This window comes from Calliphora vicina, chromosome 1 (assembly GCF_958450345.1).
Source record: "Calliphora vicina chromosome 1, idCalVici1.1, whole genome shotgun sequence".
Taxonomy (NCBI): domain Eukaryota; kingdom Metazoa; phylum Arthropoda; class Insecta; order Diptera; family Calliphoridae; genus Calliphora; species Calliphora vicina.
In genome coordinates, this window is record NC_088780.1 from 21,895,386 (window position 1) to 21,923,241 (window position 27,856).

Below are 27,856 nucleotides of genomic sequence, written 5' to 3' on the forward strand. Positions count from 1 at the left end.
AAAGATTTCAGTTATCTTTTTAATAAATACTTGGGAATTTATTAAAAATTTGAGTATTTCATTCCTAAATCTAAATAAATTATGTAAAAAAAAATACATTAAACAAAATTCTATAAATAATCTTACATTAAAAATGGAGCTTAAAATAAATCATCGTAATAATTTTAAAAACGATGATACTGGCAGTTCGAGTAATATGGCCAATACAAATGACACTACATATGAGGCGGACATTGTGAACACAATAAAGGCAAACTGTAAACATATTAAAAAAATATTGATTAGTTTAATTAACGTGTTTTTTCAATAAAAAACTTACCATCATTCCGGTACCAAAGTAAATTGGTTGCCGTAATGTTGCTATAACCACACGAGAAATTATCAGATGCACCATAAAGGCACCATAGGTTAAACGACCCAATATACGGAAGATGGGCAGGCAGCAGAATTTACGGAAAATCCCTGAGAAATAAAAAGTAAAGGTTAGGAAAAATTCGAACTATAATTTTTCAACATGTACTGGCAAATTCAATTATTCTCCCTGTGCTGTAAATTGAATCGAAGTAACGTTTTCGTTTGGAAACGAATTCACATATTGGTGTTCTGTAAATCGAATCCACATGATTTATTCGTTTTACAAACCTGTTTCAATTTACAAAATCATGCGATTTCCAAAATACCAATTTTTTTAAATTACTCAATTTATGATTAGATTTGGATTTGAGATTTGGTCTGTTCAATAACAAAAACCTATTACGAATTATTACAAATTTCCACATAAAAATTTTAAATTTGTATTGAAAAACTGGAAAATTTATAAACAATTTGTTATAATTCGTAATAGTTTTTTGTTATTGAACAGACCAATTGTTAATCAATTATTTGCGATTTACGATTTTACTGACCCCTCTCCTAAGGAATGCTTAAAATAAGGTTGATATTAAAACGTCTAAAGTACAAAATTACTCTGATTGAAAAATATATCAATATTGTCACGTCACCTAACAGCAGCTATCTATTTTTCGTATCAATGTCTATAGGTAAATATCGAGTAATAATTCAGCTCTGGGTGGAGAAAGCTCGCGCGTAATTGCCATTATCGCTTAAGGGTAATAAGGCGGCTCTCTCTAGCATTGCTTAAGGTTTTTGCATTGACCACAAGCATTAGTATATAACCTTCACCATGAGTGACAATGGTATGTATAAGTTTGTCATTCCGTTTGTAATTTCTACATTTTTTTTTGTTACAGTCTTATATATAAATAGGCCACATGTTTTTTTGTCGTACACTCTTAAGTATGTTATTGTCCACCAATATTGATGAAACATATCGAGCCCTTAGCGCCAAATTATCGTAAGCGACATTTTTAAAATTTTTGTTTTATTGCAGAAATTAAAATTTTATGGACCGACTGATGTTTTAGCGTTCTCAGAATATCAAAATTGTTAATAACATCAAAAATATAGGGGGTAAGATTTTATCGTAAGTCAATGTTTATATTTTACAGTAAACAAATTTTATCGTAAGCGACACACAGTGGTATAGAAAAAAAAGAGGGAAATAAATATGTAACTTCTAAATGGTTAGATTGGTTTGAATGAAATTTCACATGCGCAAAGAAGAAGTGTTGTCGAGTTTAAGTTTTGAACGTGGACCTCATGGGCCCATCAGGGGCGCGACCAAGGGCCCTCAAAGTAGGACACCTCGGTTATGTTACATTTTTAAAACGATATTATTTCTTGGTTTGAGTTCCGATTTCAACAACATTATACATGTAGAATCTTCTCATCGAGCACTACAAAAAACCTAAAAAACCGTAGCTATCAATTATATGTATATTATAGCTTAGGAGATATTCGCATTTGAAAATTAAATTTTCAACATTTTTACCCACCCTACTCCAGTTTTTTGATAACAGCGTATCCAAATATTTCCCGATTTTCTCCAGTTTTCCTTTATTGGACCAACAACACATGTATGTGTCAAATGGAAAAAGAACTGTTTAAAAAAATGACTAAGTCAAAAGTTATATGCATTTGAATTTATAAAATTCTTAAAAAACGATTTTTGGCTATTTTTTTGTGAAAAAATAACTTTTTTTCTTTTTAAGTTATCGCAAAAAATTTCTAAGATAATGTATAAGGAATTTCTACTTTCTGAAAGCTAAGTTTTGATAAAATATTTTAAAGGAAACCAAATTTCAAAATTGTTGTTACCGAGGGGACCAGGTCCTTTCAAAAAACACCTATTTTTTATGTAAAATAAAACTTTAGGGCAAAAATTCTCAAATCGCGTATCCGATATTAAAATATTGTAACCGATTATAGGTGGCTCAATATGTTTCTAATTATTTTGTAAAGGGTCCCGATAACCCCGATATTATAGCCAAAAAACTAAAAATTAGCATTTTTGGGAATTGCGGGATTGCTGATTATAAATTTCAAAATTCGTTTTTATTTTTCCATTTTAAATACATAGAAAAATCTACATAACTGTGAAATTTCATTAAAAACTATTTATAAATAAAAATTTAATTTCAATTTTTGTATATATGCAAAAATTCAATAAAAAACATTAGTATTCCATGAATTTTTAATTGTCAAAAGTTATAAATATTTTTGAAAAATAGACAATTAACTTGAACGAAATTATATTATATCGCATCATAATATTTTTAATTCTATGTATAAATTTCAAAATAAACAAAAAAACCTTCTCCTGTAAAATTTGTGTTTTGTTGCTTACGATAATTTGGCGCTAAGGGCTCGATATATTGTTTAAAAGGTTTTTTTCTCTAGAAGTGAACAATATAAAAAAAAATATTTAAATATTCTTTCCATAAAAGTGGTAAAAACGTTTTAAAATTGGTCGAATTTCAACCACCAGACGATCCTAGTTAATATAAATAAACATATATTTTGTGGTGGAGTACCAAACAAAACTCAAATAGGATATTGGTGGAGACCAAAGAACTCAGGAGTGGTGCTCAGTAAGGCAGGGTTCCTATACGAAGGTATAGGTCGAGTGATAATTCCTAGACCAAGTTCTTTTTTTGTGTGGTGATATACCCATCGGGATCAGCCAAATAATCCTCCCATCCCTCGCGACTGTTAATGTAAAATATTAAGCAAAACTAAAGGAAAATATAGCATGGTTTATAATATCTAGTTTAGTTCTAGTGCAGCTGTAATCCATGTTATAGTCGGGGTTTTGTAAAATATGATCATATGAATCTATGACATTTAAAATTAAATCCAATTTCTTTACTTACATCCACATTTCGATGACATTCCTATAATGAATATACCCAAACCAATTCCCCAAACATTACGCTGTATGGCTGCATATAAACTATTCCACAAGCGCATATCTTCATCATGATACTGTTGCAGGAAAGTGTGACCGGAAAACATCCACAATATGGCAATGGGTATAAGACTGTAGAAAAATGCATGGAATAACTTATTTTGTCGTAACTTTATTTGATTCGTAGACACATAATCATAGATAAGAGCAGCCAAAACACCACAGAAATAACAGGCGAAATTCATGTGGAATGGAACATAGAATTCATTAAATTGGCGACTTTCCACAAAGGAATCACGTTGAATTCTGAAATAATAAAAGCCATTATTCATTTAAGATGTCAAACTTTAAGTTTCACATATAACTTACTGCGGTGTGGGCATAAATATAGCATGAAATTCTTGAACATAAGTTACTATTCCCGGTAAAGCCATGAATATGGCAAATACAATGCCTAAAATCCAATTGCGAGCTTTGCGCCATCTGTGAATAAAGCAAAAATGTGTTAAAAGTTGCATTTATTTAAAAAAAAAAGAATTTTAAATTTACTTATGGGCCATCATTAGAAACACCAAACTCAAAACAAACGATTGAGTATCTGAGGCCAAATACCAACCTTGCAGCATGCACTTTGGAAAACGATAGATAGAGAGAGATAAATTAGATATTATAAATTAATAAAATTTTACATAAACATACCCGTTCATTTGTATTGATATAATTGTTTAAATACAATAAATTGGCCCACCAATTTTTGCGGCACGACAATTGTTCACGCTCCAATATGTGACGCCACAAAGGACCGCCGGCATTGTCAAAATAAATACCACTCCAAAGTATAACAAAGCCGTAAGGTATGGTCAATCTGGAAATAAATGTCAAATTAAAAATGTTTGTATGAAAATCTTCTAAATTTTAAATACCATTTGGTTGTGTTTCTTAATTAGAAACTTAACTCAAATACTTTAGCTTACCTTAAATAACGGAATGCATTGAATTTAATAAATAAAACAATATATTGCAGCGTGGACAATTCCTCATTTTGCTTGGCCACCACCAACCAATTAATGGTCAACAATAGGCCACTTATAACAAAAAATGTTACGGTAATCAATGATCCCGCTACCAATAAAGTACCCGCCAATGTATGTAATAATCTCTCTGGATCTTGAGGATTACTGATGGCTCCCTCATACAGCACCCAATTAGTGTGAGCAAATATTACCAAAAACATGGAGAAGAACTTAAAACAATCCAGAAATCTTAATTCTCTGCCAACTTTGCCATTGGGCTCTTGATTTAAACGATACCAATTGCGAGCTATAGAAAAACTCACGCACATTTTGCAAGCTGAAATTTAATTACAACATTAGTGTTTGTTTCCAGTAAATCAAAAAAAAAATATTTACCTAAATTTCCTGGTGATGCCTTGTAATGATCACGATCTGTTAACAGTTTATCTTTACGTTTATGCTTCAAATATAAATCAAACAAACTGCTGGCTGTGGCGAATAGTATAAGCAGACCCACTGCTGCATAAAATGTTAAATTCCAAGAATCTGAAAAAAAATTATATAAGAGTTGTTTAGAATCAGACATTAATTTTCTTAAATTTGTAATAAGAAGTTCCTCTAATGTATTTCAGAAGTCCTAAAGCAAAATTGAAAACGATCCCAATTTTCTATTTTTGATGCAATTGATTGTTGTACTATATGTATCTGGAATCTAATAGTTAACATATGGGCAATTCTATATCATCGTACGTGACATTTGTACGCCTATAGAGTGCAATAGATTTTGCAAAAATAAGAGTATCTGAAAAATAATTTGGTCTTTATGTTCCATTCAGAGGGTACCATATTTTAAAATAATAAAAAGTTCTTTCGAAATATTGTTGTCCCAAATATTGAGCGAAATAAGGGTATATCGTATGTGACATAAAACGGAACTCATTTTGAGGTACATGTAGAAATATGCGAAAATATTCGAATCGTGAGAGGCCTTATGTTTTCTTTTAATTTTTTACACTAAATGAAATATTTTTCCTTTACAATCCGTCATATTTAAATAAAAACAATCTTTGGATGATTTAATAATAAATAAAATTTAATATCCTACGTGACATACCGTACGTGACAGATTTTTCTCTTATAATAAAACTATATACATACATATGTATATTTTGTAAATATACATACATATGTATACAAAAACTAAAAAAATTAATAGAATATATGCATTCGGTTTCAATAAACAATTTGACAATAGCAAAAAAACAATCAGAGTCAAATTCATTTCATACTACAAGCTAATTGGGAGCCTATTTTTCGCCGCAGTTTTAGCCTAAAACATTAAAAAATTAAATATAATCAGTTTAAACTATTATTTTTGTCTTTAAAATGTTGTAATATGATCTAAATACTTTCACATAGTAACATTTTATTATTTTCTTCTATTCAAATCATCTCAAAAAAGTTTCAAGGGTTTTTGATTTTTCAGTCGTGGTAGCGATTCTCGTGGAATCTCGTTATCTCTAATAGTTTACGAAAGATTTGCATTTTAAAATTACTATTTACAATAGATGCCGTATCTTTTGATTTGATTAATTAAATTCTTGGCCTAAAATAACGCCATCACCAATTAAGGCTTACGCCTAATAAGAGTCTCGTCCAGGAACTGCAATGTCGACCTATACATTCGTATATGAAACCGTAATTCTCGAACTCAACTCCTGAGTTTTATGATATCCACCAAAATCCAACTTGAGTTTTGTTTTGTACTCCACCAGTGTTCCAAATTGAGGTTTGTTTGGTACTCCACCACGACAACTTATAATATAAAAAACTTCGTGAAAACGTATCGTAGTATAGTTAGACGACGCCAACCATCAACCCATGCGAGTGAAACGCAATCCCTCGAAGGCAGCGAAAAAATTATGGCCTGATTGCCCTTAAACGATAATGGCAATATCGCTCGAGTTCTTCCTCCACCCAGAGCTGAATTACGAATTGTAGCGTATCTTTTGAACGCGGTTTTTGTTTTTAATAACTTATATGTTATTTTGAAGGGTACATATCTGTAATGCCAGTAAGCACCAAACCCCAAAAAATTCAAGCACTTGAACATTTTGTTGGAATTTGACTTGAATGCAAATGTAATTATGTTTTAAACTTGAAAAATATTTAAAAAATTAAATATTTTTAAACAAAAAACATATGGCTTGAATTTATGTTTCCTTTTTACTGGAGAATGCTATTGAAATAAAGTGTAATTCAACTGTAATTCAATTGCTTGACTATAATTCAAGGCTTAAATTACACTTGATTTCAACTTGAATTCTAGTAAAAATGCTTATTGGGATTTATTCTCACTTTGTTATTGAACATTATAGTGCAAACAACAAAGTTTTTTTTTTGCTTCGAAAATATCGAATTTTGTGCCAACAAAGCGTCATTTGCGGGAAGTTTTAAAAAATTGCCACTGAATCATACCGATTGCTCACCAAAGATTATGGTGAATGTGTTTCATCGATTTCAACGTGCGAGAGATGGTTGTTCGGTTCAGAAGTGGTGATTTTGACATGGAAGACAAATATCGCCCAGGCCAGTCAAAAGTTTTTGAAGACCAAAAATTTGTCTGGCATTGGAATCATTACGATAACGAGAAGAAATACATCGTACTTGAAGCCCGGCCAACCAGCCGAATCGACATCAAAGCCAAATATCAATGGCGCTATGATAATGCTCTGTATTTGGTGAGACAAAAGGGTCCTATCTATTATGAGCTGCTGAAATCTGGCCATCACATGAAACCTGTACCGAACGCAACTGATTCGGTTGAAGCAAACATTTGCAGAAAAACGCTCAGAATATGCGGCCAGACATGAAACCGTAATATTCTATCATGACAATGCGGTTTAAATTCATTTGAGTACGCTGAATCCTTTTTTTAAGTTAGCTCTTGTTTTCAAGATATACCGTTTTTTCGAAAATGGAGGAGGTTGCACAGTGTTAATATAACACAATTATGAATGTTCCAATCATTTCCTCAGGAGGACCTTGTATGGGGACTAGTTGCAAATTTAGCTTGATTTCATATTTACAGTATAATTAGTGAGGATTGCCCTATAATCAACATATTTATGACTGCTCAAACAGTATTCCGGGGTGACATTTGTATGGGGGCTAGATGAAATTATGGACCGATATTACCCATTTTCAATACCAAACAACAGAGAATATTTGTTGAAAATTTCAACCAGCTAGCTCCTTTCGTTTGGGTCCTATCGTGTTTTCAGACAGACAGACGGATGGACGGACATAGCTAGATCTTCATAGAATCTTATGAATATAAAAAATTTAACATACATAAATGTTAATAAAATAGAACCTACAGTTTTAATTTTTTTTATTTGATTAAAATTATTATTACAACTTACAAAAAATATTATTTTTATAGTTCTAATCAATAGTGATGAATTTATGAACCGGAAACCCTTCCATTAAGGTTTTTTGTTCGAACAGGTAGTCCATCTCCGTTTAAAGTCTACCACACTTTTGGACACCTTTTTTGTGCTCTTCAATTCTCTTTTAACAAGAGCCCAATATCTCTCCACTGTCCTTAGATCCGGGCAGGTTGGAGGATTTGCCTCTGTTGGTGCAAATACCACATTATTGCTTACCATAGTAACGAGATGCCAAATCAGGCCAAAAATAAGTGGATACATTAGGAAGTCTTATTTATGGACGCATCCTATTTTTTAAACATGTAAATTTCGGTATTTATAGAGCCCTTTCTAACAAATTTTTGGTTTCTTTTGCCGCAACAGCATATTTCTTGCCATACCAAGAATTTTTTGGGAAAATTTTCAGCTTTTGAACCCTAAACTTTTTTAAAACATTCCCTTGAGCATCAGCAACATAAAAATATTCACCCGGATGAAAAATTCTCCAGAACATACGTTTCGTCATCTATTATGCAGCAGGTATATTTTTTTTATTAAATTTGACTTTAATTTCCGTACTGTGTCTTTGGTCTCTAAATTTTTAGCAGAGTTCCTGTCAAGAACTTTTTGAGTCTTGTATGTTTTTAAACCTGCATTGGCTTTAACTTTTCGTACAAAATAGACCTAGTACTGAGCTAACCGGAATGCTTTCCTACCGAATGTATTGGGAGCACCTTTGAAAATTCTTTCTATTTATTGGCTTCATGTGCACCATTCCTTCTACCTGAACCAGATTTTCTACCAACAGACAAGTTCTCCCAATACTGTTTAATAACATTGGAATCAGTTTGACGGCAGACCTTTGATTGTTTGGCCAACTTTGTTGGGTTTTGTTGCAAATATCGCACCGGTTCTTCTAAAGAGCGTCAACTCAAAATTTTTCAATTTTCACTTTTTGCAAGAAATCGATGTGCAGTGGTCATATCTACCTACTTTAAAAATCTGCTATCATTTTCTGTACTATTTCGCCAAAAAATACAGTTGTATCCGTACAGTTATTTCATTGTAATGTATTGAAAAAAGGTAGTTTTTTTGCTTCATTTTAAAATTTTAAGTTGACGCGCTTTAGAGGAACCAGTGCGATATTTAATAATTTTAGTACGCACTTTTTTCTAGTCTCTCATTTTAATCAGATTAACAACAAATGAACATAATGACATTAAACATAATAACTGACATACTTTTCAAAGGTAATTTTATCAAACAAAAATCAAATAAAACTTGGGTTAAAAGTTTTAAAGAAAAACGTGTATTAAGGTTTTTTTGATCTCACTCCTTAAACAGCTAATATTACTCACCTTGTTCTATGGTTCTATTACTACTTTCACAATATTCAATCATACTCTCAGCTGATAAATTATAATTCTTCAATCTCATGTTAATGCATTGATTCAGCAGGCGATTATAACGTTGACGATGGACATCTTCCGATTTAAATAAATTTAAATATATATTGACCTGTAAAAAATGCAAACAAAATGTTAAATAATTAAATCCATCATAAACATAAAAGAATAAAAAACTACATAGATGTTCAAACACAACACAACAAAAGAAATATAAAAAAACGTGTATAAACACATAAAATTAATCATTTTATAGATTTTTATTTTGTTTATTCGAAAGCGGCTACTTTAACAGATGATTGAAAACTGAAGTGTAATGACCTTGAAATTATTAAAAACGCATACAAGAAGTCTACTACAACAAATCAGTGGTGATACGCACAATTAACATAATAACAACAAACATGAATTGAAATTCAAATCTCAAACAAACTTAAAAATGCATAATGACATTAAAAAAAATACTAAAAACAAAATAAACAAATAAAGAGTAATAGAGCTGGAAGCATTTCATTGAGAAGAGACTTTAGACTGCTTCAAACTCATTAAGATCATCATTATGTTTATTGATCAGATGTACTGTGTGTGTGTGAGTGTGAGTGTAAAGTTTTTAATTGGTTTATGGCAGCCAAATTGTTTCTTACAGTTCCAAGGCGTTGTAAACCAGAGGCCGGTGTTTTATTTCACTTCTTTAGAAAATATCATGTGTATTTATTTATTTATATATTTTTTTAATGTTCAAATGTTGTTTTGTCTTTTCGTTGTAAGTTTACATTTACATTCCATTTATAAACCATATACCAGACTTGATATACCAACATAATTAAATGTAAACAAAAAACAAAGATTAAACAAAAAAAATCAAGTTCAAATCATTATCAATGGGAATAAAAAAAATTATGAATTAATTATCGACTGATGATATTTTGCAATAGGCCATTGAAACCGTGACTGTTTGATATTAGTGTTTAATGCATTTTAATGTATGCAAGGTAATGTTAACTAGAAAAATATTAAATTGTATTTGTTCATCTCGTAATACAGCATGAAGAATCTTTAATTTTTGGGAATTTTATTGGATAATGTTTTAAATGGAAAAAGTAAATTTTGGGAATTTCTGTTATGGGTTTTAGTTTTTTTTTGTTTTCACATGCTTTTAAATATGAAAACATCATAATGTGTTGAAATAATTTCAATATTTGCAATTTCAAGTAATTCGATATTGAAATTCTATTCAAATTATGTTAAGTCCACTAAATAATAAAAATAAGTAAAAGAAAATGTGCTAAGTCCTAAAAAAGGATTTAGAAGCGATTAACGCACTTATTCTAAACTCTGTTCATTTATCATTATAAATTATATCAAATAAGTAAAAAAAACTGCGGATTTCAAAAATATTTAAAGAAGAAAAGTGTTTGTCACCTGTAAAATTTGGGTTTATTACGTTTGTCCACTAAGCTATGATCCTGCTTCCTTATTAAGATTCAATAAAAAATAAAGCATTGTTCACTTAAAATCCGGTCGCACTTAAGTTTTAATATCTTCATAAAGAAAAATGCGATTTTATAATGTTCAACCATAAATTTAATATAATTTATTAACAGTTATGAATATGCAAAAAAACTAGTTAAATATCTTTATTTTTATTAAACATTTTTGACTTGATGGTACCCATTAACTTTTGTACAACTTTTCGGTCCACGTGTGCTGCATGTTTATTCCAAGCAGATAAAATTTTTTTATTGTCGATAATAGCGCTTCCATTTTTCTTTAATATAGCTTTGACTGGCCGAAGTTGGGGACAATTGGGTGGGTTCATATGTTTTGGTATAACATCGACTTTGTTGCTTCTATACCAATCCATGGCAGCTTTGGAATAGTGACAGGAAGCCAAATCGTACCAAAACTTTACTGAAGAATGGTGTTGTCTAATAAAGGGTAGCAAACGTTTTTGAAGACATTCTTTGATGTAAATATCGGAAGTCATAGTTGTAGAGGTTACAAACGGAGCACTCTTATGACCGCAACTGCAAATAGCTTGCCACACCATTACCTTCTTACTTTCACATATGTACTTTTCATCATCCATGATAAGGCAGTTATTAAATTTTGTCAAAATTTTGTCTTGTTCGTAAAGTAAACGAGACCGTTTTACAGCTGTAATATTTTGCTTTTCTGTACGATTTGGATATTTAATGTTACGATATGACCGTAAGCCAGCATCCAGGCGTATTCTTCGTGCTGTACTAGGACTGGTCTATATTTTTTGGCGCGATCATTATCAGATAAACCAGGACTTTGTTTAATACAACGCACTATTATCGTTGTAAGGTCGTTGTAATCGTCTGTTACCTTTTTTGGTTAATTTTTTCTTACGATCTGTATTGCACCTGACCATGTTGGATTTTTTAAAAATTGTGCACAATTTTTTATTCTAATTTGATTTTCCATTGCTCGCTACGTGTTTAAAAATTAATATACTAATTTGAAATCTTTACAGAATAACGGTTGGTTTGTTTAGAAAGTCATGGCAAAAGAAAACTAAAATGTTGCCACTATTTGTTTGTAAAAAGCTTCTACAGTGCAACCGGATTTTATGTGAACAATGCTTTATATCAATCCAACTAAAACACTGTGTTGTCTATTTAATTAAAATCTTGCATACATTTTTGGACACCCTTTTCATGTTTCCCTTTATGGTTATGACTGTATATTTCTTTGTGAATTTAAAGCTTAATCATGGAAAATCGTATCGTATCGTAATGCTGATAGATTTTTATATTGTCTAATCGAATATTTAATTACTACAAGTTTTGATAATGTTATAAACTTTATTACAGATTTTAATATATTTATAGTTTATTATGATTTCAAATAAAACAAATCTGATTTTTATTTGCCTTTGGAAGTTGTTGCACTCTCTGAAGTATTTACATTTTTATTGGCATTTATGTGAATGTTAAACAAAAGAAAACAAACAATTGTCTTAAACGGATTAGCAGCAGCGGAGATACGAATAAAGTATACAAAATTGAATGTAGCTAATTGCTTGGCGATTTCTGAAAATGTACTATAGTACCACAAAGTAGCCAAATAGAAACTGATTTAAATCAAATGAATTAATGGTTAATCAAATTGGTGATAAAGTTTTGAAAACATTTTAAAGCTGTTAAAATAATCGCTAGATCTTGCATGAACCTGATGAAAATGGAATATTATGTTCGAAAATGTTTCTATTAAATAATTAAAACGTTTTATAGATATTTTCTTTTTCCCCCTGTATTTGCACTAGTACTTTTTTTCTCCCACTTAGTACTTGCTCTTATTTGCGTCATTTTCTCTGCTTAAATAAATAAATATGTATATCGATCACTTACAGTTTCAAGTAGCACTCTTAACTCTTTTGTTTATTTCTACAACACATAAAGTTCGTACACAGACACCACACGTGTTAGCGGGCAAATACTTAAATTTAAACTACTAACCTTTGTATTATTCACTAATATTCCTTTAAACAAATCATTTGCCTCATCTTCCGGTAATTGATTGATTTCCAATTGACACCACTGCACACAAATGCCATAATACAAATGTCGATGCTGGAAATGATGTTTATAGTACATGGAAATCTCTTCAATAGCCTGCCAAGCTTCATTGTTGTTGTCTCGTTGGGGTATAACATCGGCGCGTACAAAACAATACATTGAGAAGTCATTGAACTCTTGCAGGCAACGATCATAGTCATCCAAATTGTACAAGGAAGGCATTTTATAATATTGGGTCACTAAGATTAAAAAAATAAAAATAAAAACGAAAAATTATAAAATTTTAATGAAAAAAAGCCCATTAAGAAATAATAAAAAATATAAATGATTTAACTGGCAGTGAAGTTTATTTTATACCCTTAATTAACTAGAAATCCTTGTAAGTTAATGTACATTTTTCTGTTTGCGGTTTTTCTGTTTCTTATATGGTTCTTAAGCAGTTTTTTATTTGTTTGTTTTTTTATTATAATTTTTTCGAAAAGTGAAAGGGAACTTGTTTCGTTGTCTGATTCTTTTGATTGTTTGACTTCTAGAACTTCCTTTTTTAGGATGATTCCTAGAATTACATATAAGTAGCAGTACAAATGGAAACTTTTGTGTTTTGTTTTTTTTTTTGGCATGAGTAGAACTAGTTTTGTTTTGTATTTTGATACCTATTAACTTAAAGTAAAAGTAAGAACGAAATTAGCTACAAGCTGTTGATAGTCTGTATTTTATCTTAAGCATCTTTACAGTTCAATAATTTTTAATAATTATATGTTTTAAGTGTTAAACGTTTTTATTTTAATCGAGAACTCAACATGATTTGTTTGATTTTTTTAATAAATAACAAGTAAATGTGTTATATTCGGTCGTGCCGAATATTGTATACCCTCCGCCTATAATACGGGCAGCGATTTTTGTACATTTTGTATAAAACCTGGTTCACCCGTTTTAAATTTAAATCTCCGCTAGGCCAACACCATATCGTGAATTTTTTCAATTGTTTCTGTTGTAGAGATCTTAACTGGGAGTCCAGAACGTTCCGCATCTTCCATGCTTGTACGTCCACAAAGAAATTCAGTAAACCACTTTTTTACCATTGAAATTGATGGTGCAGAGTCCCCATAGTATTTATCAAGTTTAGCCTTGGTTTGAGTGATTTTTTTTTATGATTCTCCTCAATTCACGCGGTAGTCTGCTATCAATGGCTGTCAAACATAAACTAAAAACGCACGCGTGTTCCAATTAAATCCAATTACATTTTTTTGATTTCATTTTCAAAATTTTTTTAAACGAAATTTTAAAAAAATAAATAAATAGTTGTCGACTTTAATAAACGCTATATGAAGATTACAAATGCAAATTTAAATAGTTGTACCTTTTAAAGTCGAGAAAATCGGCCCACAAATGACTGATATATAAGAAAAACCGCGAATATCTAGATGTGTTCTACATTTTCCATTTACGACCCCACAAAGTAGATATTACGAATCGTTATAAATAACGAAGTCGATATAGCCATATATCGGGAATTCTTCCAGCTCGGTTGCTATTTAAAATCGACAAAATCGGCCCACAAATGGCAGAGATATAAGGAAAAAACCGAGACAACCTCGATTTTTGCCCTATTTTTGGTCTATATCTGGATTAATAAGTTATTTACATATCGACGGCGTTTATCCAAAATAGTTTATCTGCAGATTTTGTAAAAAATAGTTTTTGATGCCAAACTATGGTATGAATTTCTGATCAAAATGTTGATTTGTCTGCGATTTATTCACATTTTTGTTTGGTTTATCTACACAAATACTTTTTTTGAAGGCAAAATGGTTTATCTACAATGTATTTGAGAGATTTTTATAGCAGTCTTATATTAAAAATTTGTAAGAACGTAATTATTTTAAAATGAATTCAACTTTTCTGATGAACATTAATACGATGATTTGAAATATGTTTTCAAAATGTTTCTATCTTCACTCAGTTTAATGGAAAATAAGTTCTATAATTGGGATGGGAGTTTATTACTTTAGCCAAACATATTAAGGGTACTCATTTAAACGCTTAAGTTTCCCATTTGTGCAAATGGGCAAATTTGCGCGACATGTTTCATGAACCCACCTTTTCAATTTTGTGCAAGTTTATACAGAAAATTTATATTTGTCAAATAAAAATACATAAATTCAACAAAAGCTTTAATAATTTTTTTTCAAATTGTATAAATTTTAATTTTAAAATGTTGAATGAAAGTTAAATCTTTGGAACAAACGGTGGTATACATAGTTTGGAGGACTTTGTTTATGTTCTAGCTGTTGGTTAATGTTTTCATACACCATGTCATTTAATACAATCATTCTGTTCCAAAGTTACACAATTTTCACATGCACAACATTTTTATATTTTATTTGATTTTTATTTCTTATAAATAAAAGTAAACAAAAGCAGCTGATTCATCAAATGCACAATAAATTCAAGTTTGCGAGTCTAAATTGTCGCGCAAACTTATCGGAGTTGTGCAAACGAATTTCCATACATTTTTTGACATTTCATTTGCGAGAGTGTAAAAATGCACAGATTGCACAGTTTGCGAGGCTTTTAAGCGTTTACATGAGGACCCTTATTATAAGTTAACATATTGTTCATATAGTATGTAAATACATATGGTAACATTTTTGCCCCCAACTTTCATTTGTGGCTATTTTAAATACAAATCGGTTGTGCTAAAAATCTTATCGCTTTTATTAATTAAAATGGAGATTTTAAAGAAAATGAAGAAGATTCATCGTCAAATGATTCTGATCGAGTTCTCATTTTAGGTTTATTTTATTTCCTAATAATAGGAATTAGTTATTTACCGTAGATTCAGATGGGGAGCAATTAAAATCCAACGATATCATTCGCAAAAAAAAACTTATATTACCACATCAATGAAACGCAAAGATAACAAATTAAAGCGAATGAAAGGTGAGTCATATTTAGAAATATCACGAAACGATGGAAAACAATCTACTCCAAGAAAAAAAAAACGCATAAGCCAAAGTTGTACATCGAAAACATGTCTCAAAGTACAAAATAGATACATCCCAATAAGCATTTTTGCTGGAATTCAAGTGTAAAACAAGTTGAATTCCAGTCATACATTCAAACTTGATTTCAATAGCATTCTCCAGTGAAAAGGATACTTGAATTCAAGTCGAACATTACAGTGTTAATACAGTTGAATTCCAGCCTTGAATTACAATGAAATGCAAATCGAAAAAAAACTTGAATTTAAGCTTTGAAATATAGTTTAATTCAACCCTTTAATTATAGTTCAATACAAGTCGAAAAATAGTAGAATTCAAGCATTTTTTAACAAATTTGATTTATGTAGATTATTTTTATTTTGCAAAACTATATTTACATTAAAGGTATTTATACTGAAATCTGAATATATTTTCATTTAAAAGTATGATTCTTGTAGGCAGCATTATTTATTTTTCACCATTATCGATATCTTCTAGGAAGCCAAATATATGTAGGTGCGTTTCATGTATGATGTAAAATTCTGTGGGAAGTCGGAAAAATTAAACAATATCATGTGGATATTTTTCATTTAATAACATATTTTGATTTTACTTACTTATGTTTTGCTAACGGACTTGCTTATGTACTTTAATTTTGCTAATAACTCTGAAAATTGTCTTATTAGTTGTTCTGTTTTTACATATTTTATTATGTATTTGTTTGACAAGAAAAGAAAAATTTAAAAATATGTTTGAACATTTTATAACTTTAAAAATACTTGAAAAGGGGCTGAAATTCAAGTTGAATTCCAATAAAATGTCAAATACTTGAATTTAACTTTTTTGGGTGCTTATTGGGATATTGTCAACATTTTGATAGGGTATATTTGAGAGGTTTTGGAATATGAGTTGGGAAGCGAATTTATTCAATAAATAATAATAAAAATCCTAACATTATCCATACTGATAATGATTTGGACCTAAAATAAAAATCTTCTACTATTTTTCTTAATCCTAAAATTATTTAAAAGTGAAAAACTTAAAATTCTACTTAAAATGTTTTCAAACAAAATAGTTTATCTACTCATTTTAATATTTACATCGAAAATTTTCTAAGACAAAATGGTTTTTATAATTTATATTTTAGGGAATTAGTAGAAGCATATTAATCATATTGTAGAAATACTAACTAGTTAGGGAATTAAACAGTTTTTTACTTCTGCTGAACAATCAGGGTTTTGCAGATAAACCATTTTGGATAAATGCCGTCGATATACAATATGGATATCTAATGATTAGGGGGCGGATTTTCATGCATTTATTATTGTAAAATATGCGCCTAAAATATGCTTCAAAAAAATCAAAATATGACCTAAAAACTTAAAATAAATGCGCTTATATTTTAGTACATAAACATAAAGTAATTAACTATGATTAGCGCAATGTCCATAAAATACACAACAGTGTTCCCAACAGTTAGGACTCTTTAAATTATACTAGGAATTAATATGGCTAAACTTCTAAAATTATAATTGTTCTTCTGAGAAAACGATAAATATATTAATCTTGGTATGAATGAATGTCAGAATATTGATCGTGATGTAAAGTAGCATCCAATCTTAATTTTGATCTCAATTAAGCAAGTAGCAAATGTTTCCTAGACAGTAATTGTCACTAATGTCTGATCACTTGGCTGACTCCAATTCATATATTTTGAGTAATTTTGTATGTGCTATTACATTATACATCCCATGTTATCTAGCGTAAAAACAATTGTCACTTAAGTGTCTCTAAGTAATCTATAGTGTAGTCACTTTAAATTGTGTACTGCATTTGTCTCTAAGTTATCCAAAAGGGTCAATTAATCCCCAGCTTACGATATGCTAGTCACGTAGCTAGTTATGTAACCGGTTGTCACCTTAAATGATAGGAAAATCACTAGTTCAGGACAGTATCCTAGATCAGCTGGCAAATGATTGTAAGGATCGGTAACTGTGTATGTGGAGTTAAAAAATATTTCGATAACGAAATCTCTTATTAATCGGAATTGCAATGAAAACAATTATGAAAAAAAAATCTAAACTTTTTTGAAGCAAAATGTTTGAAATGATAATTGTCAACTGCTGATAGAGAAATGAAGAACTTAATGCCAGTTTCTCGATGTCGAAAGAAGTAAGTCTATAACATGCAATGCTATTTCTATAACAAAGTCGACAAAAAACTTTTTGTCCAGACAATATATTGCCCATTGTCGACAAAAAATTATATTTTTATTAAAAACTTGGATAATATGCATATACAGTGACGGACATTACAATAGAATCACTACCAATATTTCATTTAAAACCAGGAGCAATTATAAGGATTGGTGTGGGCCAGAAAATATAAAAAAGTGGCAAAATGTGTAGTGGACGGACGAAACTACCATTAATTTAATTGGTAATGATGATAAGACATGGGTTAGACGTCCAAAAAATGGCAAAAACCAAAAACGTTTAAACATGGTTGGGGAAATATTATTATATGGGGATGCTGTTCTTGGTATTGCGTTGGTCCAATTTATTGGATTAAAGAAAATATGGATAAGCACTTGTATGTAAATATTTTTGAGAATGTTATAAAGCCACATTCAGAATGGAATATGCCCTTAAAATGGCTAGAAAATTCGGAAAATATGGAATGCAATTTCCCGATCTACATGCGAAAGTTTGTTAAATTCAATCCCCAAAAGATTTGATGCTGTTATTAGAAATAATTGATATGCAACAAAATATTAAGAAAACAACGAATTCTTATGATGATTTTTTTTATTTTTAATCATTTTAAGACTGATTGATTCTATTTGAATGTCGCATATTTTATTTAGTCTTTTAGATTCGACATCGTTTTTAACATAAGAATGTGTTATTTTTTTATTTATTGTTTACGTTATGAGCGTTAAATATAATGAACAAATTTTAAATTTTGAAATCAAATTTTGTAGTTTTACCGCTTTAATCGAATTCATAAGTAGTGATTCTATTGTATTGTCCGTCACTGTAAATATGCATTTTGAAGTAAAATATAACAAAATACGCATTATCAATAAAATATGCAAAAATATGCACTAACAAATCGATGCCATTTTACAGCAGAATGTGCGATTCGTATAGATAATTGGTCAACATTGTATTTGGACGTCCGAGAAAAAGCATGCATTTGCATATAAATCCGCCCCCTAGTAATGATAGATATTTCAAAGCCCATTGCAACAATGTATATAAGGGAAAAATATTTCTTAACTCAAATTTTTATTCACCAAAAATCTTTTTTTTTGTCATAAATTAATTCTTAAATTTAAAAAAAATATGAAAAAACTTTTTTAAAAAAAATTAAAAAACAGTTTGAAAAAAATTAAAAACAATTTTAAAAATAAAATGTGCAACCTCTAAACGTTAGTTGATTTTCAGTATTTGATGACCTTAGAAACATTAAAAATCCAAAATGCATTTATTTTTCAGTAATCACAAGTGGGTTGTGTGAACCCCAAATGTGGAAATGTGCTTCATCGCTTAAAATGATATTGCATTTTTAATAACCCTAAACTGTCAGCTGTCAAATTGAAATTAATTATTTTTTTTTCTTTTTGAGATTTGTGGTAACACAAATGAAGTATCAGTTTATTTAAGCATAAATCAAACTGAAATCATCATTATTTTATATGCCTTCATTAATCACATATTTGGGGTATTCACACGGTCTACTACTTGGCCATATTGTCATAATGTCCTAATATATTTTGATAGTTTAATCAAATTTTTGTTGTGTTTCAAACAAAAAAGTTCTAAACTAATAACAATATTTGAACTATGTTTATTGTTTTGTCATAAAATAATACTTTTTTTTTTTGTTTAAAACACAACAACAACTATTATAATATATTAGGACATTATGACAATATGACTAATAGCAGACCATGTGAATACCCCAATTGAAATAAGCAAATATAATTTTAAATGAATTAATCAAAAACGTATTATTTGTCAAAAAAAAAATCAAATTATTTGATAATTTAAAATAATTAATGTCATGTTTATTTAAGAGGTGTGATAATTAGTTGTTTAACATTTAAAAAAATTATGAGTTGTCATACCTGAGTCAAGTACCCATCTTAAACAAATACATATATTTGGAATAAACAATAATAAATGATAAATAAGTTTTGACAATATTAAATATTCAAAATCACTTGAATTTGTTATTGAGTTAATAAAATGCGTATTATGTTTTCTTAATTTCATTCAATGATTATATTCATATGAGCCTTTTTATGGCTCATACAAAACTCTTCGTTTACAGAAACAATTACTTGTCTACTCAGGCATTTCACTATATAACCAGATAATTTATTATAATTAATATAGCTATTATAATAGATATTTAGTAATAACAATTTATTATGAAATAATTCTGCCTACGTAAATATTCAATTGTACAGTTTTAGAATGAAATGTAAGATTTATTATACTATTGGATCGCTTTAAATAATTTTCAAATTAATTAACATTTAGTTATGGCATGATTATTTAAATTGTTAATTGTTAAATTCGTATTACATTAAATATTGTTGACATCTCCACAATTTTAGCGAAAATATTTCTCTGTATACATACACCTTTCGTTACTATTGGATTTGCTCAATATTTAAATAAACTTTTATTAGGAAGATAAATTTTAAATTGTATTGGTTTCATTCAAAATCAGTCGTTCTAAAGTAAACCGCTTACCCGTTAACTTTTTGGAAGTCAAAGTCGGATGTAGAAGTTTTTGAACTTTAAAATAATTGTTGCTGGTGCTTTTAATTGCTTCACATTTTTCAATATTTCTAATAATAAACAAAGAAATATGAACAAATATTTAATGTTAAGTTTACAATTAATTATTACTGATATAATTGAATATGTGAAGAAATATATAAATTTTGTATTATGCTAAGTAATGAATCAAACAAAAAAATGCATTTCAAATTGTTTTTAATTTTTAAGAATGATAAATTAAAAATCCCCAAAATACTTTACGCTCAAGTACAAGTAAGATACCCAAAAATTAATATTTTGAATAAATTTATTTTTATTTTGTTTATTTTAGCAAATCAATCATTAAAAATGTGTGTAAACAAAGAGTGATTGAATTTTTGTTTAACTTAAATCAGTAAAATTAATGAATGAACAAATTTAACAAACAAAAGAAATTACAAGGAATTTCTTATTTTGCTGCAACAAATTTTTATACAAGCTCGATTTGCACAATCATGTGGAATTGGACAAATTTCCATTTTAAAATACTGGTGAAATGCAACTGTACGCTTTTATCACGGAATAAAAGGTGTTTTTTTTATAGAGCGATAGAACTTATGAAAGGGTTGACTATCAAACGAATTGTCATAATGTGCTCACGCTTGAACAACGGTTCCAAATCAAAATTTACTTTGAAAATCAGTCATAGAATCGCGCAAATTATAGAAGACTGTTTTATCGCAAATTTGTGTTCAGCGATGAGTCTCATTTTTGGCTTAAAGCTAAGTACTCAGTTCAAAACTACATATAAAATATTTGGAATGAAAAGCTAGTGGTTTTTTTTCTTTTTGTGAAAACTACGAAATAACATAAGCAGCAGTTCTTTCGCACGAAATTAAAACCAACAGCTGATCATTTGTTGCTTACACAATTTTTTGCATGAAAAAACCATAATTTTTCGCAAATATAAACAGAATACTAGGCTTATTAAACTAAATTGCAGCATATGGAGTGAGACAGACTCCATTAAATCCAGCAAAATGTACCGTTCAGTTAACAGGAAAGCGTGGTGATAACTTGATTTCGAGAAATCGATTTGGTCTTCAAGATCGTGCGATTTGACACCTCTCGATTATTTTTTGTGTATCTACGTGAATTCATTGATTTATGCAACAATTAACGCCTTGGAGATCGAAAGTGTTCGTGTTATTCGTTATAGAATTTAAAGTTGTATCTGTCTTAAAAAACACTATTTACTTATTAACCCTATGAATGCTTGGAGTTTTCTTCTTCTAATTGTCCAGAAAAAGTTATATCAAATCTGACTAAAAGTGATATTTAGAGAAGGTTAGGGGCAACATAAATGTAATAGGTGCTATGTCCCTATCTGTCTTCACTTACCTCTTATGAATCCCCAAATTTTGTCAAATAGAAGCCTCTTTACTATCAAACAAAAATAAGCTGTTATAAGAAAATCCTCTATGCCTAATCTAATCGAAATAACTAAATCGTATCTTCCTTAGTCCCGGTCCACACTGTGAAACATTTGCAGCAAAACATTTTTAAATTCTCTTTTGAAACTGCATTCGTGTCCACACGGTGAAGTTTTTGCTTTTCAGTTTTTGACATTTCTGTACAGAACGAATATGAACGCATAAATGTGGATGACATACTCAACAAAAACTTCATGTACATGAAACAGAGTACCCTTTCCCATACCTCTTTCCCCTTTCATCAACAAACTCAAATGTTTTGCAGCAAATGTTTCACAGTTTTTTTTTTATAATGAAGTTATTTATATAACCCTTTTTTCATGGATATTTTTGAAAAAAAAAATAGTTACGCCTTTTTTATATTAAGCCATCGATATTAAATATTTGGAATGAAATATTTGCGAAATAAATTCGCAAATGCTACTAGTTTTTGTTCTTTTTGTGAAAACTACGAAATAACATAAGCAGCAGTTCTTTCGCACGAAATTAAAACCAACAGCTGATCATTTGTTGCATACAAAATTTTTAGCATGAAAAAACCATAATTTTTCGCAAATATAAACAGAGTACAGAGTACTAGGCTTATTAAACTAAATTGCAGCATATGGAGTGAGACAGACCCTACAGACTCCATTAAATCCAGCAAAATGTACCGTTTGGTGCAGTTAACAGGAAGGCGTGGTGATAACTTGATTTCGAGAAATCGACCTGTCAATTGGTCTTCAAGATCGTGAGATTTGACACCTCTCGATTATTTTTTGTGGATCTACGTGAATTCACTGATTTATGCTGATAAACCAGCAACAATTAACGCCTTGGAGATCGAAAGTGTTTGTGTTATTCGTGATAGAATTTAATAGAATTAACCCTATGAATGCTTGGAGTTTTGTTCTTCTAATTGTCCAGAAAAAGTTATATCAAATATGACTAAAAGTGATATTTAGAGAAGGTTAGGGGCAACATAAATATAATAGGTGCTATGTCCCTATCTGTCTTCACTTACCTCTTATGAATCCCCAAATTTAGTCAAATAGAGGCCTCTTTACTATCAAACAAAAATAAGCTGTTATAAGAAAATCGTCTATGCCTAATATAATCGAAATAACTAAATCGTATCTTCCTTTAGAATTTCACCTATTTTTAAAAAAAAAAAAAAAAACATTTTTGTCTTTGAGTTTGTTCTAAAATTTCAAATCCACTTAAAAACTCGTGTATGCTGCTTCAAAGCAAAAACCGTGACGTTTTTTTTTATTTTATATTTTGTTTGTTTTTAAAATCAGTCAAAAAAAACTAAAAGTTGATTGACTTTTATTTTGCATATAAAATTGAAAGCTTAATTTATGCAAAAAATTTATAAAAGAAATTTATAGTTAAGTAGTTGTGGGTTTATCTTTTATTCACCTAGTAAATATTTAAATTAATTTTAAACAAAATTTATGCAAAGCACATACCTCTTTAAATCAAACCAATAATAGAATTAAATTTGTAGGGCCAATATTATTCCTTCATATTTATAAAAATATAAGAACTGACAGGAAACTAGTATCGTGACAGGTTTCTGGGTGTTAGGGTTTGTTCGAATCATAATTTTTATAATTTTTCCATTGTATATTGAGTATATTCCAGATAATTTTTGAACTGCGTTAATCATTATTATACCAAATAAAATGTATTAAAAAAATATTAAATAGTATTTTTGAAAACATGTCAATATTTTGTGAGATTTATGAATAATTGAATTTGTATTATTCAAAGTATATTTATAAATATACTTTGGTATTATTAAATTTGTAGAATAGAGTTATACTCAATGTAGAGTACTTGGCCTAGTAAAAAAGCATAAAAGCTATTTATTGACAAACATTTAAATTTCTAATGTATTTTGTTTTTAGTTTTTTGATATTGTGCTCTTTTACTACATTGTCAGGCTAAGTACTCTACATTGTGAATACCGCTAATGTTTTTAAAACTGAAAGAAACAATAAATATTTCTTTTGTAAATTCATATCCAAACGTCAGAGACGATCGTGCCCCTGTTTATACCCTACACCACCATAGTGTGGAGAGTATTATGCGTTTGTGCAGATGTTTGTAACGCCCAAAAATATTAGTCTAACACCCCTTAAAGTATACCGATCGACTTAGAATCACTTTCTGAGTCGATTAAACGATGTCCGTCCGTCTGGTTGGCTGGCTGGCTGGCTGGCTGTCCATGTAAACCTTGTTCACAGAGTACAATTTTGAAGATATTTCGATCAAATTTGGTACATATTATTTTTTCGTCCCAAGGACCAAGCCTATTGAAACTGGCTGAAATCGGTCCATTATTTCACCTAGCCCCCATACAAATGTCCTTCCGAAATTGGACTTTATCGGTCATAAATGTTTAATTTATATATGTATCTCCACAAATTCCGCTCCAAATAAGTTTTATATATACAAAATTCATGTCACCAAATTTTGTTACGATCGGTCCATAATTAGTCATAATTTCCATAGGGACCCGCTTCCGAAAATCACTTTAACGTGCATAAATCGCTTAAAAATGTTGGTATACACACAAAATTCAACATAGTTAACTTTAATATAGACGTAAATCACACGACCTAATTTCAAGGTGATCGGTCCATAATTGGTCATAGCTCCGAAAATCACTCAAAAATATATATTATTGAAATTTTAAAAGAAAAATGTTTTTGCTCTTTTACATAGTGTAAGGTGTTATATGGTCGGGCTTGACCGACCATACTTTCTTACTTGTTTTTTTTTTAAATGCATAATACTCCTCGAAATCATACATTTTTTTTTATAAAATAACTCAATAGGTTACTAATTTGACGTCAAAGTTATGGAGAGTATGGTTTACTACAATCTTTTAAATATGGCCTTCGTAGAGTGAACTAGGTGAACTTGGTGTCGGTAGCAAATTATCTCGGTCTATATAGAGCTTTCTCAGAGATCGCAATATACCATTGGTTGACGATTTTATTTCATCAAACGTGTTCGAAATGAATTCAGTTTAATAGTTCTTTCACATTCCAAATATCTTATTTTCCAATCCTATCTAAGCTTTTGTCACATTTGTCATTCGTAGTCATTCACACATAATTATTGAAGATTGGGTTTATTAAGATAACCATGAATAATATGCTAAAGTGGAATGGAGTCGTTGGTATAGAATCGATTTTAATGTTTAAAAGACTCAGCTTTGTATGTTCACTAGAAGTAAGGACAGGTCGCCTATTTGCTACACCTTTTAGGCAATCTGTGACCATTCACGATGGGGTAGGATTCTTATCAGAATCTGCAGTTAGGAGATTTCGGTCGATTTTTCAGGCAGTGTGGATATAAGACACAGTACCCTACTGCCCTCCCAAATCACGACTGATGAAAACTCTCAACCCTCAATTTTGGCGATCAGTTGAAAATGAAACGGAGAAGGAGAAAGACATCCTCAAATCCAGATATACATACTAAGGCAATGTTCATTCTAGACAAGATAACCTATAATGCTGACAACGGTCCCCCCATGAACGTGACGAGAAAGATTGCGTTAAGTATCAAGCTGTAGTAGATGAGTACCATTACTGAATGGATTCCTTACCTAGCACTTCCAAGGAAGCATCCGAAAATGCTCTCATTTAGAGGTACATAAATCGTCCAAAAGAAGAAAGGTCCTACAACATCCACTACAGAATCTGCTAGGCGTGCATTTAATAAAGTGGTGAAAGATCTCCTTACAGTGGCTCTGGTTACAAACAAAGATGAATCAATTAATTCTGTGGTAACATAATGGATTGTCATTGAATCTTGCTGAGTTTGTTATGGAACAAACCTCGGCATCTCATTTTGATTCGGGTGAGATACCGCCGCGCTATGCCGATAAAATTCTTGGAGGATTTCTCAAAGGACTTGCTTAGCAGTTGTTTCTCTAAAATCAGTGATGGCTTATGTCTTTAACCCTCTAACCGGCCAATTTTATTTCGAGGTAAAATAATATTCCAGGTTATTGTTTGAAAAAAAAGAAATACGTTGGAATAAAAACAAACGAAAGACAAGTGCACGTTCTTGTTTATCACAATAAGTAAATTGTTTGTCTCTTTACACATATTTACCGTTATAATGGGAAAATTAACCAAATAAAGCAGCATTACATACATTTATCATATACGCCTAAAGGCAGCCTTGTCGGTTAGAGGGTTAACTTATCCCGGTTTAGGAAATTCCGATGAGACCTCGTACAAGAATCTGTTTACAGCAAATGGTTATCGATACCCAGAAGATGTTGGAGTGCCTGCAACTCCAGAACCCCAACATTCCCAAGGATGAATGGTCGATTATCAGCACCGAACAAGGCGACAACTAAACACGTCTAATACTAGCCCATCAAGGAATCGGATTCAGTTGAGCTCAATTATACAGAGTTTAAGCTGTTCGGCTTAAGGAGCGCCGGGCTACAGGCTTAGGGAGAGATAAAGCGAATGATGTTGAATCGGCCAACTATATCTGCTCACAGGTATGAAGCTATTCGATCCTTAAAATCGTCCAGGTAGATCTGCAGCACTCGAAATGTGCCATAGATAATTTAAGGGTGATCATAGCTGATGAGGTACCTGGTGCTCAGACTCAGAAGTGAATATGTTCCCGGCCTCTATGCAAAAGGAAATGGTAGTAGGCCAAGATCATGTCTTATTGCTTAAAAATCTATTTATTTTTCATTGTTCGAAGCTTAGCAGACCTAACATTCGCAAAGGTCGATTTGTTGCTCCACCAGCCGAAGTGAGTGATCTCTAGGTTGTAATTTTGTCATTGTCATAAAGTTCAGAATAATTATCATCTTTTTGATTCAATTTGTCATTTTCCTTGACAGAAACTTCAGACGTTACACCATCTTTACTAATGGATAAGAAAACGTTTTTAATACCATTTTCATATACGAGGAATGATTAAAATTTTCTTAAATTCGGAAGTGACGATAAAAAACCTTTGTCGATTTAAACTCACATACGGTTGTTTGAATAAATATAATTCCATAATTGTTTCTAATTTTTCACTGTTTAATATGGCAATGAATTCACTTGATATTTTTAAAAAATGTTCATTATTAATACTTTAACACTTACTATTCATTTCAAATCCTTTTGCGTATATTCCAAACATAGATAATATGGCTATAAGCCATAACATGAATTTTATCTGCATTATAATCTCTTTTATTAATTTATATTTTAACAAAATATATTTTTTATATTAAAATTTTTTATGTTTCCTTTTAATTATTTTCTTTACAAAAAAGCCACAATTCTTTTTACACTTTTTGCTTAAAACATATGCAAATTTATTTTACAAAAAAAAATCAAAATTTTTAAACCAAAATGTAACAAAATTGTAGAAATAGTTGAATACGTTTCAAACCGTTAAACCTTTGTTAACATACGTATAATTTTGAATTTAAACCGTACGCGCTCGTAGCCACAAGTTGAATGATTTTAAATGACACCTGTAGCAATAATAAAACCCTAAAAATGATTATGTTCCCTAAACTTACACTTACTTACAGACAAACACAGATATCGAGATATTAGCAGATATAAAACAAAAACCGTAAACACTATGAATAAGCCTACATTTAGAAACTGGTCAAGAGAGCTAAACTAAACACAACACACAACACACAGCATCATAGTCATTATTATCATCATTAGCAGTATTAACATCATTATCATCTTCAAAACTTTATTAATTTATTTTAGGCCTTTTGTGAGTCAACCCTAAAACAAATGTAAGTTTAGATTTCTTGGGCAAGTAAACAAAAACAGCAAACAATCTTAGAAAATAATTTGCATTAATTAAAAGAAATTTACCAAATTATATTCAAAATCTTTTTAGTTAAATTGCTTTG

At 30.2% G+C, this 27,856-nt stretch overlaps 2 protein-coding genes across 2 annotated transcripts in view; one reads left to right on the forward strand and one right to left on the reverse strand.

The window, feature by feature from the left end:
* The window catches only part of rec (recombination-defective), a 38,069-nt gene that overhangs the window by 5,816 nt on the left and 4,397 nt on the right, over positions 1–27,856 (forward strand). The gene's annotated exons all lie outside the window — the stretch shown is intronic.
* On the reverse strand, positions 12–27,177 carry LOC135949595 (nose resistant to fluoxetine protein 6). The gene is made up of 11 exons (XM_065499196.1): positions 27,078–27,177; positions 12,643–12,941; positions 9,110–9,269; positions 4,717–4,866; positions 4,282–4,657; positions 4,007–4,172; positions 3,857–3,936; positions 3,677–3,790; positions 3,273–3,613; positions 320–462; positions 12–255 (listed from the first exon to the last, which is right to left on the reverse strand). Exons 1-11 carry the CDS (start codon positions 27,154–27,156, stop codon positions 151–153), a joined length of 2,013 nt encoding a protein of 670 aa, XP_065355268.1. The 5' UTR covers positions 27,157–27,177; the 3' UTR covers positions 12–150.

Excerpts from the sequence above, each read along its gene's own strand:
- LOC135949595 (XM_065499196.1), bottom strand. The coding sequence starts at position 27,156 with ATGCAGATAAAATTCATGTTATGGCTTATAGCCATATTATCTATGTTT. Across the intron at positions 9,270-12,642 it reads TATTAGTGAATAATACAAAG|GTCAATATATATTTAAATTT; the intron begins GTTAGTAGTTTA and ends CATTTTTTACAG. Across the intron at positions 4,867-9,109 it reads TAATAGAACCATAGAACAAG|ATTCTTGGAATTTAACATTT; the intron begins GTGAGTAATATT and ends ATTTTTTTTCAG.